Source organism: Melozone crissalis, unplaced genomic scaffold, assembly GCF_028551555.1.
Source record: "Melozone crissalis strain CALT ecotype California unplaced genomic scaffold, PUWL_Pcris_2 ptg000061l_1, whole genome shotgun sequence".
Classification (NCBI taxonomy): Eukaryota; Metazoa; Chordata; class Aves; order Passeriformes; family Passerellidae; genus Melozone; species Melozone crissalis.
In genome coordinates, this window is record NW_026535839.1 from 4,114,417 (window position 1) to 4,126,859 (window position 12,443).

A 12,443-nucleotide genomic window follows, 5' to 3' on the forward strand; every position below is an offset into this window, starting at 1 on the left:
TTCCCATTAATGGGAGCCGTGCATCCAAAACGTTCAGCAGAAAATCGCAGCCAAGACCTTTAATTTCACTACTGGAAACCAGAAAAAATGCAACCTTCCATCCCTTCCTTTCCCTTCCCCCAGCCTGGAGGGATTGCACGGCGCGTGTATTTTTGGTTCGGTGATTTCACCCAGTGCAGATGTCATGAAGGACCGGGAGGAGGTTGCCATTTTTGGCAGGGTGCTGTAATCTTTAAGGCTTGCATATGCTAAAACCCCCAAATATCGAGGAGCTGGGCATCACATCCTCGTGCCTGTGTCGCACAAAGCTGCAGGAGTTATCTGCTCCAGGGGGAAACCTCTGCTGCCCTGTTTCCTGCACAGCAGCTGCTCATTGTCAGCAGAGAATGGGACACGGAGCCGGCTCGAGACGCAAGAGGAAGGCAGGAAGATCATCACTTCACCCAGATAAGCAGCAAACACATTGTTTAGCTTAAGAGTGAAGATTTAATGCTCCAGTAAAATACATAAAAGCTCTGCCACACTCCCTTTCCCTGAAGTGTCCTTTGGGCTGGTCCTGAGGACTTTTCCCCATCCAGGCTGGTTTCATAATCTTCAGTTGCTTTCAGCTGCCTGTACTGGGTGCCAGCCCCAGCAATGCCCCACACACCAGCCTGGAATGGCACCACTGCCTGGGCAGGCAGAATTTTTAGGGTTCAGGCTTTCAGCATGCTCAGAGTAGTGAGCAGCCTGACAATTCCCACTTTTCAGGAAAGAGGATATTATTTAGGGCAAAACAAAACCACCCAAATCCTAAACAATTTCCCTCCCTACTCCACAAAACAGCCCTGCTCAACCCCTCAAAAATATTTGGTTTATTCTTTTAAATTGGACAAAAATTCCCAGAATTAGTACTGAGTCCTGGGGCCAAGGTGTTGGCATTGCTGTGTTGGCTGTGCTGCTGCTGGTCCTTGTGTGAGGCTGGATGTGCCCTGCTCTGCACAGGGGGGTCCACAAGTGACCCAAGGCTGTTGCGAAATGGGAGCCCCAGTTCTGTATCCACTGCCCAGCTCTTGGGAGCTTTTCACAGGGCCTAACTATCTTAAAAAATGGAGTTACTTATCCTGCAACTTCTTCAGTGGGGTTTTTAAGCACTTACTTGAGTGCTTTGTTGAATCACAACTTCCATAAGTTATGGTTTTGAGTGCTTAAAACTGATTTGTGTTGATATTCTGAAAAGTCAGTCATTTGGTGAAAGCATCTAACGGGTTGCAGGATCAGACCCATAAACTGTGGGTTAATCTGTGGCTCATTTATTTATTTAGCCTGGAATTAGGTTTTACCCAAGGAAAAAAAAGGAAAATTAAATTAAATTCCAGATATTTTCAGTACTTCCTCTAAGATGAGACATAAATTCCCTGTTCCTCTTAATTCCCAGTTTTAACTGCCTTTATGCAACTCTCCTTGCGTGTCACAATACTCTTACAGAGAAGAAAAATAAAAGCATGTGCCCTATCATTTAAACTCCTGTTGTGATGCAGCAACTGTTGTCAGAGCCTCATCTATGGAATAATAGAGGATGAAACCACACTTCACGATAAAAACTGCAGGCAAGGTCATTCTTACAGTCACCAGCACAAACTGGATATTAATCATAGAGCAAATACATTTCAGAAGCTAAATAGGAGCAGTCCCAGAGCCCTGCTGATAGCTGTGCATCCCACTAATTCACCTCAGTGAACATTTACCTCTAAGCTCAATTAACCCTTATTCCAAGGCCACCCATAAACTTTGTGGTAAATATGTTTTTTTCCCTCCGGCCTCTGTTTTCTATCAGTGGAACAGATCATTTCTGTTGGAGGATAAAAAGCTATCTCTGTTTAGAAATGCAGGTCCCTAATTAAGACTATGAAACGTCCAGTGTGTGTTTGTGAGGGGCTGGAGTTGGTAGATTATTGATTCTGTAAATTCAGATGCTCCTGAGGCTGTCTGTTATTTCTTCTGTCATCAGGTGCTGTTTGAGGCAGGTAGAAATGCTCAGGAGGCAGGTGGGTGGTGGTGGGGGAGAGGAATTTCCTCCTGAAATTGCCTGCACACAAAGTTAGTTGTTAAATGTGTACAAGAAACTAAGAGGAGACGTTGTTGCTGTTGTTTATTTATTATTATTGTTGTTATTATTGTTATTAGTATTATTAGTACTATTATTATTCTCCCTGCCAAGCATTGTTCAGAGGCAAATTGGAAATGTGGTAATTAGGCCCTGACTGGTAGTGTAGTACTTGTGTCCTGAGCCAAAGTTCAACGCCCTGAAATGAAATTTAAACCAATTAATCTGTTAGATTTTTATCGCTTGTCCGTGTTTTCTCAGCAATTCCCTCAGCACGTGGCCTTTGATCAACTCTCATACAAAAGCTAAAATGTGTGCCTGCTGCTAGCAAGATGGGGCTGACATTAACATGGCACTCATAAAACAATCAGAGCAGTGAAGCCCTCAAACAGACAGGGCAGAGTAATATTTAATAAAAGCGCACACATAATCTTCAGAATTAGCATTTTGTGCCTTGCAGTACCTTTGGGAGAAGAGCTTTTATTTGTGGAGTGATCATTATTATAACAAAGAAGAGCTACCTAATAATTTCCACTTTAACTCTGCAATATGCCACGAGCGTTTCTGAACCATTATGCTAAACTGTGGCGGGGTAATCATTTTATTGTCACAGTTTGAGGGAAGAAAAATCCCTGTGTATCAGTAGCTGGGAAGTGTGGGAACACAGGAACACACTGCAGCACACAACAAAAAACTTTTCCTTTTTTTGCTCCCCATGTGCTCGGGTGGGTACCTGCCATCCTTTATATAGGAGGTGATAAGATTTTAACGTGTACATTGAGAAAAATGAAGATTTCATAAGAACATTGTTTTCCTTGGAGCCATTAAGGTTTTTGCTCATAAATCCTAAATGTTTCTTGATAGAGCCCTTAGCTTTGAAGCCAGTGGCAGATTCCCAATGGCCTCAGTAAGTTTGGGATGGCAGATTCTCCTCTGCCACCTCTGTCTGTGAGCCTGGCCCTTGGGAGCAGCACGGTGGGGTTGTCACAGGTGGGCTCTGACTTGCCCTGGTGTTGTGCAAAGAAGGAGAGCAGTTCACTGAGGCTCCCAACCCTTAGGCCATTTCAGCAGGTGGAGGATGTGGCCACATCGCCTTCAGTGAGGAGCTGCAGGTCCTGCTGCAGCTGGAGGGAGATGTTTGGTTTTCCCTCAGCCCAGCTCTTCTGAGAAAACACAATGAATGTGACTCACACCAAAGAGTCTGAAAATCCTGTCTGATAGCTGGGCTGCCAAACTCTTTGGTTCTTATTGTAGTTGGCTTCCAGCTGTTCATTCAACAACAACAAGAGAAAAGTTCATATATGTAGGAATGAGCAATTGTTCTTTTTTTTTGGTTATAATTCTTCCCTGGACCTGAAGTCTGTTCATGTTATCAATCATGTACACTTCACTGCCTTGATTAGGACTGATCTAAAGCCCTTCACTGTATTTTTTTATCAGTGAAGCTTCAGATTTGGACTAAAAACTCTTTTTCTACAGAAAAAGTTAAATTTTATGTAACCTTTTTTTCTATTTGTTTTAAAAACACTGTTTGAGAAATTATGCTTTGGGGTTGCAGAAGGGCATGAGAAGTGATAATATTTTGAAACAAAACATTTTGTTTTTCTTGGAGGTATTGAAAAGTGTAATAGTTAATTCTAGGTAGAGATTCTGGAACACGGCATTCTGAAAAAAAAAAAAAAAAAAAAAGAAAAGCTCTGTATTTTGGTTTGTCTTCTGACCAAAACAAAATGTAGAAAAATCAAGACCTCCAGTGAAAAGATTATTCTGCCTAGCTCTGTTTTCCTAGGGTTGCACAGAAGTAAACACCTTCCAGACAGTGCTTTGAAAGTTGCCAAGTGATTAAGAGCAGAAGTATGAAGAGCTGAGGGCCTGAGCTGGCCAGACATTTGTACCAGGGGCAGAAATAGAGCTGAGGTCATTGCCTTGCCCCCTCCCAGTGTTACCTGTGGTGATGCTGCCAATGGGACCCAATTCCATCCTCCTTGGTGCTCCAAGCAAAGGGCCTGGGAAGGACAAAGTTTTAGACAGACCAGTGTCCTGAATGACACTGGTTATTGCAAATATGTCATTGTATAAACATGGTTTGTGCCCTCAAAAACAGGTAGCAGTCTGGATGCCTCCCTCAGCACGTCTTCCTTGGGATGCAGCCCTTCAGAGCCACTTCCCTGGCTGGGCAGCAGCTCCTGCAGCCCTTCCAACCTTTACAGACACTTAAAATAAGAGAGGTTGTGTGGGGAAAGCTGGGGAGTCTCTCTGGTTTTTGTGGCATGGGAAATAATGAAATCTTTTGGGAATGCACAGTGTTCTTGCTCCATCTCAGGCTGGGCCTGGAAAGGGCACCACCCTGGCCTGGGGACTAAACCACCAGGTCCTGACTTTTTATCCTCAGAGATATCCTGGGCTATTGCCAGCAGGTTTGATGAGGCACTGATTCAGCACAATTTTTGCATATTTAAATAAAGTGCCATGTGCTGTTGGTCACAATGGCTTTCCAGGTGAGAGTGTCCCACTCACAGCCCCAGCTCAGCACAGAGCCCTGAGTGTCTGCCTCAGTCCCCCGGCTCCCATGGATGGGACATATCACATGTTTGATATGAAGCAAATACAGTTATAAAATATTACAATCAAATACGTGAGGCATCACAGACAGGGCAGCAACTTGAACCTCTGAGTGCAACGCAGGGAACACAAAGAACATCACAACATAAACAGCAATAACTGTTTTGTGGGGTCCTGTAACTGCACAAGAGTATCTTGCATTCACTTTAAAGATTACTTAAATCTATAATTTTCAATTGTAGAGTCATTTATGTTGGAAAAAACCTCTAAGATTGAGTCCAACTGTAAACCCAGCCCTGCCAAGCCCACCACTGAACCATGTCCCCAAGTGCCACATCTACATGGCTTCTAAATACCTCCAGGGACGGTGACTTCCCTGGACAGCCTCTTTCAGTGCTTGACAACCCTTTCAGCAAAGCCTGCATATGTTTTCTGTTAATGGCTTATGGTCTCAAATAGTTTTTATTCACTGGTATTTAGGAAAAAAAATGTTGCTTGTAGTCTTTAAGAAAAGTAGCTCATTCTCTGACACATGGGAAACTGATTATCTCTGGGTTTTATTGTGGGGGGTATGTGTCCACAATCAACTGGGAATACTGGAAAGGGTGTAATTTGGGAGTGACTTTAATTTTTATTTATGAAAATGTTTGATTCTGTGAAAGGGCTAGATGGCATTTTGAAAAGCTGCTTTCACTGTAAATCTGTTGCTGTGAGCTTGGCTGAAGGAAAAGCATTTGCTTTTGGACATCTCAGTGGTTTTTATGCACAGTTTTATGCAAGTAATTTGAATCCAAATTAAACATATTGAAGTTACTTCTGTGCGCGCGCTACATTTTCGTGACGGTAATGTCAGGATGTTTCTTTTGTTAGCTCATGTAAAAGTTAATGGCTGTATTCTGCCAAGTTTGGAGCAGGGTAATGATTTTTTTTGCTGCCTGTTTGTGTTTTTCCCTGGAGCTGGCATCCCCATCAGCTTAAGTAGTGGAAAAGTTTGTTCTGACACTTGCAACCTTTTGTAGGTAGGGCTGGGGTCGGTTTGCTCCCCATCTGTGCCTGCCACCACCAGTGGTGTGAGGCCGGGGCAGTGCTCACAGAAACACTGCTCAGGGTGACTCAACTGCTTCTTTTCCAGCTCCCTCCTCTTCCCAGCTCCCCACCCAGCCTCCCTGCCCAGGGGCTGGGGGGAAGGAGCTTCCCAGCAGCCACACTGGCTCTCGCAATCAGCTCCAACCAACCAGAACTTCACTGAGGAATCATAAAGATGCTTGGGGTCTCTTTAGCACTTTATGTCTGGAGCATTTTGAGTTAGGCTTCTGTGAATGAATTAATTTCCTGTCTTTACAATTAGAAGAATTTAGGACAGGGGCTGTGCCTCATTAAGTAACTCACTACATTGCCAGACTGAGTAACTCATGAGGGTAAGGGTTTTATGCTGGATGGTGCTAACACACAGTGGTTTTAATATCCCCATCTTCCTACTAAGTCCTTACCTGAGGAAGTGCCTGAGTTCTCTTCCTTGAGTACATCATCAAATAATCAAAGTTACAAACCAAATTAACAGCTCAATCAGCCTTTCCATCAAGTAGCAATTCACAGCCAAATGGCACCAACCCTAAATTTGGGCAGTGGCACCCATTCCTGAGTTTGCAGTGCAGCCTCTTCCCTCTGGCATCATATCCACAGGAAAGAATCATTCTTTCCAGCACTGAGGTTGGCTGGTGGAGTTATGCTGCTCCTTAAACCTGTTTTCCATGAATAATGAAATTGTTGAGGTACCTGCTTTACTCAAAATGTTATCTAATATTACCAAAGCCATACTCTCATCTCATGCAAGGAAAAGTTGGAAGCATCTTGGGTGAAGTTGCTTCTTTCCATCAACCTGTGTGACCACCCTGAGGCTCCACAGCAGTGTGGAGGAGCAGGAGTTACCCAGGGCTTTCTACCTATTTTTACAGTAATGTTATTTCTCTTGCTTCAGCACTGTTAAGTTCCAAGGTGCCCCTGTGCTGCAGAGGAGGAGAATCAATATGTGAATGTTTATACTGCCCCATCCCACCAATATTTGAGCTGCTTCTGCCTACAAAGTCTCAAACCAGAAGCTCTTAGCCCAAGATCTAAGCAGCACTTGAGTTTTCAACGTCCTCTCAGAGGCTCTGAGTAGATACAATGCCAAGAAAGTGGCTGTGAGATTCCATGGATATGGCAAAATGTGTTGCACACACATCTTGTTTATCCTGTAGATGCAATACAACTGGAATGACTGGATGGCAGCTGTGGCTTTTGGTTGTGGGGTGTTGTTTTTTTTTTGTAGTAGCCAAATCATTAATCAGGGCAGCATGGTTTAATACTGAACAACCTGGATCTGATTGCAGAACAGTTAGAGAAATGCTGAGGGTTACACCCTTTTTTATTTTGCCAATATTTTCCATAATATTTATGGGAGTTTCCTTGGTGAGTTTGGGTTCTGATGGATAATAAAGCAAGCTTACTGGAGATTGTTTTATTAACTTAGGTCTTGTGCATTTCATATACAATAAAAAAAAAGGGATGTGTCCTGATTTCCAATTGGTCTCTGCCCATCATGCTGTGAATTTTTTGCTAATGTAGAATTTAAAAAAAAATCTTTTTTTCAATGCAGATAATAAAACCAAACAGAAATTATTAAGGAAAAAAAAATGCTTCCAAAGATAGAATTTGAGGTCATGCATATGTACTACAAAGAATGTGATTGCTGAAATCTTTATGTTAGTAAGGGGGGGAAATGAAAGCTCCTTTTATTTTATTTTTCTCACGTCTTCTATCATTAAAATCCAGTTCTAACAGCAGAATACTTCTCTTTTTCATGTGTGTTGAAAAGCAGCTACACCATGTATCAAAGCCATCAGTCCAAGTGAAGGATGGACTACAGGAGGTGCCACTGTCATCATCATAGGAGACAATTTCTTTGATGGGTTACAGGTCATATTCGGCACCATGCTGGTTTGGAGTGAGGTAGGTGTTGTCTCATAGCTAATGTCTCACAGCTTTGTCTCCTTGTAGCCAGCCTGTCCTTTCTCTGGGCCACATGCTAAATCAGCAACAAATGTCGACACACAAATCCTTGCCTCGCTCAATTTTATGAAAATAATTAGTCAAATTTACCTGTGGCAGGAACCCATTATAGCCAGGGGGATTTGCATCTTATTGTGCTGGCCCAGAATTTAGCTCAGTGGGTTTTATTCCATGGAAAGGGGAGGATAAAGGCCTGTGTGAATAATTTTGTGTTTAGCAGTACAATAGCTAAGGGCCCACAGGAAACAAACATTTAGGTGATCCCACTTTCCAGGGAAACTGGCTGCTAGTACTTGCAGCTCAGTGAAATGGAGATTGCAGAATTCAGCACCTCTGAACAGCATATCCCTAAAGCCTGGATACTTGATGTAAATATTATTTTAATAGCAGCAAACAAATGCACTGTGTTGTATCCACAGTGGACTCTTCATACCTAAAAAGGGCCCCTGTAGTTTCACAGGAACCCTTTCCTTGTTTCTTATCCCTTTTTTTTTGCTGTTGTTATTCCTCCCATCTCCTTAAATCCTGTCTTTTCCCAGCACATAATTAATCATGGAGCCTGACATTCCCCAATAACCTGTGGAAAGTTAAAACCCGGGCAGCATCACCCCAAATGGCCATGGCCCGGGCTGTAGAAACCATGGCAGAGTTCCCCCACTGGCACAGGGAGACAGCTCCAAGGAAAGGTTTATATTTTGAACTTAGGGCTTTCCAAAAGCATTTTTGAGGTTTAATAAGAAATTGTAGTTTTCATTATTTTAATACTGCAAAAACCCCAGCCTCCCTCAGATATCTATGCAACACTTCCCAATGGTGAGAGGATCTTCTGATGCTTTACCTTACATCCTGTAAATCTTAAATCAACACCACAGCTTAATTTATATCCAGCACATTCCCCCTACTGATTCCATGGCACATATGGCAGCATTTTTTCCATGTGAAGAGTATTCTCTAATGTCCTTCACTATTCTCTCTCTCTCTCTCATCCTTCCACTTGAGGACAAGTGTGGATGAAAGGGCATTCCAGAAAAGGAGAGATGGTAAATGAGCCCTATTCTGAAGCCCTTATGTGAACATGAAAGTGGCCCCTGGGCCCAGTGTAAGCATTTTGTGTGTTACTATTGAAGCCATTATGGCTGCAGACGTTTAGCAGGGAAAGGTGAAGGGGCTGGGAGGAAACTGCTCCGATTCTGGTGCTGTGGAATTGGATCTTTCATTATAAATCTTGATTCTATTTATTAGTGGAAGCCATTAATTGTCAATTTCTAATCTCAGGAGACGGAGTACTGGTCAAAACATTGTTGCTGATGTTTGCAAGGCCTTGTCATGGGATTAATAATGTTAGAGGAGGTCCGGACTGAAACCAGTCTGTTGTCTGGGAATGCTGCAATGGGCTGCAACTCTTTCACTGCCTCCCTCTTACAGAACTGCTTCTCATTTCATAACCTATGAGAGCAGTCAAAAATTATACAGGAGAAAAGAACATTCTTTCTAAAAGAAGCAGACAAACATGGTAAACAAGCGCAGAAATGCATGAGCTGAGTGATCCCTAAATAATAGTGATCTATAAATAATTCAAGTTACACATACAAGCCACCTATGAAGTACAAAATAAGTTCTTTCATTTGCCTTCCCATTTCTAAAAATGTCTAAGGAATTTTCAGTACCCAAGAAGAACATTTTTGTTTTACTTTAATAGAGTATAAGATTGAACTGTCAAACCTCTGAATCTGAGTCCATTACAAAACTGGAGCAGGCTCATCCTGAGTTGCCAGTAAGGCCAGTTATGAGCAAACTCAGCCAGGTTATTTTGTCATTGAATTCTGGACAAATTTTAAAGTTCATCCTGCTGTTTCATGGATCCAAACAAAACATAATTTTAACTGGGCTTCAGAAAATCCCAAACAAAACCAGATAGGCAGAGACTAAAGAAAAAGAATGAGTCTTGCAGAGCATTTTCATGTGTATTTTTCCAGCTTCAGTTTCAGCTATAATTGCAGGTGGTTTGGGGGATGAAGTCTAATATTGAAATTAAGCATCATTTTGCTACAGACTTTGCATGGGACCTTGGGCAAATCGTATAATCTACTTAAAGTTCAATTCCTTTTCTCTAAAACAGTAATAAGATTAGTCACCTTCTTTGGAGAGGTGCTGTGAAGGTAATTATCATAAAGGTCCTATATTACTCAGACTTTATTATAGGAAAATCCATGTAAATACCTGAGCTGCATGGATATTTGAAATATAAATCTTACCCTCATTCAGAAGTAAAGTTAAGAGTCAAAAAAAACCAAACAACTCCCTTTTAAGAGTGAATTTGTTGCTGTCAAGCAGCATGTTATAAATAATTTGAAATGTAAATAATATATTTTTAATTTATTTTACATGTATTCAAGTTTTGTAATTGAAATATTTATATGCTTGAAATGGAGTTGACTGTGTTAAAAAAGGAGTTTTAAAATGGTTTCTGAAACATGTATTTATTATTTAAACATATATTTTAGCTGTAAACACTCTAACATAATTGCAACCTTTCTCAGCCAGGGAGAACTAAATAAAAACTTAATTTGTCACATTAATTTTGAGCACAAATGCAGATACCCTAAGCCAGTAGGTTCAATTAATCCTTACCTCCCATATTACTTTAGAAAAATGACTTTAAAAGCCCTTGGTATTTTTAGAATACAGCAGAATGGGCTGTCTAATGCCTTTTTCTTTCCAAGGGACTTTCGTAACCACCAAGCAAACAGCGCTGCTCTATCGTGTGCACATGCTGGGTGTGCTCAGAGCCTCCCAGCAAACATTCTGTGTGCCAGACAGGCTCTGCTGCCTGTCTGTGCCGTGCACACTCACACAGAGCTGGAATTGGGGGGTTTCACCCAGGTTCTGGGTCCCTGCATGGTCACAGATATTCCAAATCAGCCCTGCTGATAAGAACCCTTCTTGTTTCTCTCTCCCGTTGGGGTGCTCAGACTCTGAGAGTCGACTTGCAGGGCAAATACATGATTGTGAAGACAAAATTAGTTTCTTATAAATATTCCACAATATTTGCTTAAAATGAACTATTTCTTCAAACATTTTCCTGCCAAGAACATTCCTGCAGCTGTACAGAGTCAGCTGGAAACAACTTCTTTTTCTTTTATATTAAGAAAAGATGAAGCACTGAAACATCTTTTTTTTTTTGGTTTTTTTTTTTTTTTTTTTACCTTTGTACAGCACAAAAACAGAGCATGATTTTTTTGGTTTGGTGGCTTTTTTGTGTATATATTTTTTTTTACTGCTGCTGAATCAAATTCTGTGACACAGTTTGTTATTTTGCTTTTTATGTTTGTTATTGATTTTGGAAGTCTCTGGCTTTGAGTGCTTATTTTGGAGCTCTGACTCATTTTTAAAAAATGAGTAGGCACCCTCTTTTTGCAAACCAAGGCTTATTAAGCAGCATCTGGATGCCCAGAATTGAGGCATGCAAAGTCATTGGTTGTTATTTAAAATATAGGTACCCTAAGGGTTCTGTTCTCACTGAAAGCTGTCATTACCTTCAGTTGGTGGGATTTTTCTTCATTCCTGTTCTAATGGTCCTCTTCACACAGAGTCAAAGTCAAATTTATGACTGATTGTCACCATTTCCCTAACCACAAACCAGAGCTCAAGCATGCAAAAATAAACTAGTGACTCAGATTAATGACATCTCCTTATAAAATGTCACTTTTAAAAAAAGAAAGTAACCTGGCACTCTGAAGAGTGTGAAATGATGCTGTATCACACAAGAATGCCTAGAATATATTTGCAAACCACAGAAAGAGGCTTGTTGTACACACTCAGCCCAAATGTGTTTTGGATTTTGAAGGCCAGGCACCACCCGCCATTCAAAAGATCCCTAGCTCAGGTTTTAGTGCAACCCCACTGTATTTCCCAGCTGACATGTAAGAATTTATACCAAACAGCAAACGCAGTTGCTAAGTATCAGGCCAAATCACTTGCAAATCCCTGGGGAGAAAGGTCCAGTTACTAATTTTATGTCCAGCTCTGTTTCTCAATTTGTTAAATGCTGGAATGGAGGAGGAAGATGGATCTGGGAATTTTGTCTGCTGGGTTCATGTCCAAATCACAGGTTAATGCCTTGCTCAAGATTTATATTTAAAAAATAAATTCAGAAAGGGGCATAACTCAAATTTAGGGATTCTTGGTTCTTGGCATGTTGTTCTTTTGGTGTCTGTTCATCCACCAAGAGTTCCCAGCTGAGGTGAGGGTTCACAACTGGCCCTCCTGGGTCACACAGGGAGCTCATCTGCCTCAGGGTCTTGTGGTTGTCATTGGGCAAGGGCAGATGCCTAAAAACAACAGGGTGAACATGTCATGATGCTTCCCCAAAGCTCTTTACCAGTCTCCCCCTCTTTGGGGCTCAGAGGCATCCAAAAGTGTGTCTTTACTTTTAATATCCCTGGGTGTAATAGCTCACCTCTTCCAGATGCTTTGCATGTAAATATGAGGCAGATTGTGCCCTGAAGAAGGAACAGGCTATGTCAGTGTGAAAGGAGAAAAGGTGGAGTAGGTTCCCCATATCAGGCCCCAGGTTGACAGGAAAGCATCCCATAATCCTGGAGTTATGGAAGGCAGGGGCAGATCTGTGGGGGTCCTTGGACTGCCCAGAGATGTACAGCACCAATTGGGTCACTTGGATTGCAAACCAGAGTCAGGGCAATTTGGAGAGCTGCTCCCAGTCCATAGCAGATCCTGGCAGAGC

The 12,443-nt window shown here is 41.9% G+C and overlaps 1 protein-coding gene across 2 annotated transcripts in view; it reads left to right on the top strand.

Moving 5' to 3' along the window:
* The window catches only part of EBF1 (EBF transcription factor 1), a 261,576-nt gene that overhangs the window by 189,001 nt on the left and 60,132 nt on the right, over positions 1–12,443 (top strand). The window contains exon 9 of one of the 2 annotated variants that reach the window (XM_054287810.1): positions 7,506–7,639. In XM_054287810.1, coding sequence (XP_054143785.1) covers positions 7,506–7,639 — 134 coding nt within the window. The remainder of the gene's footprint in view (positions 1–7,505; positions 7,640–12,443) is intronic. The other variant, XM_054287811.1, reaches the window with a different exon arrangement.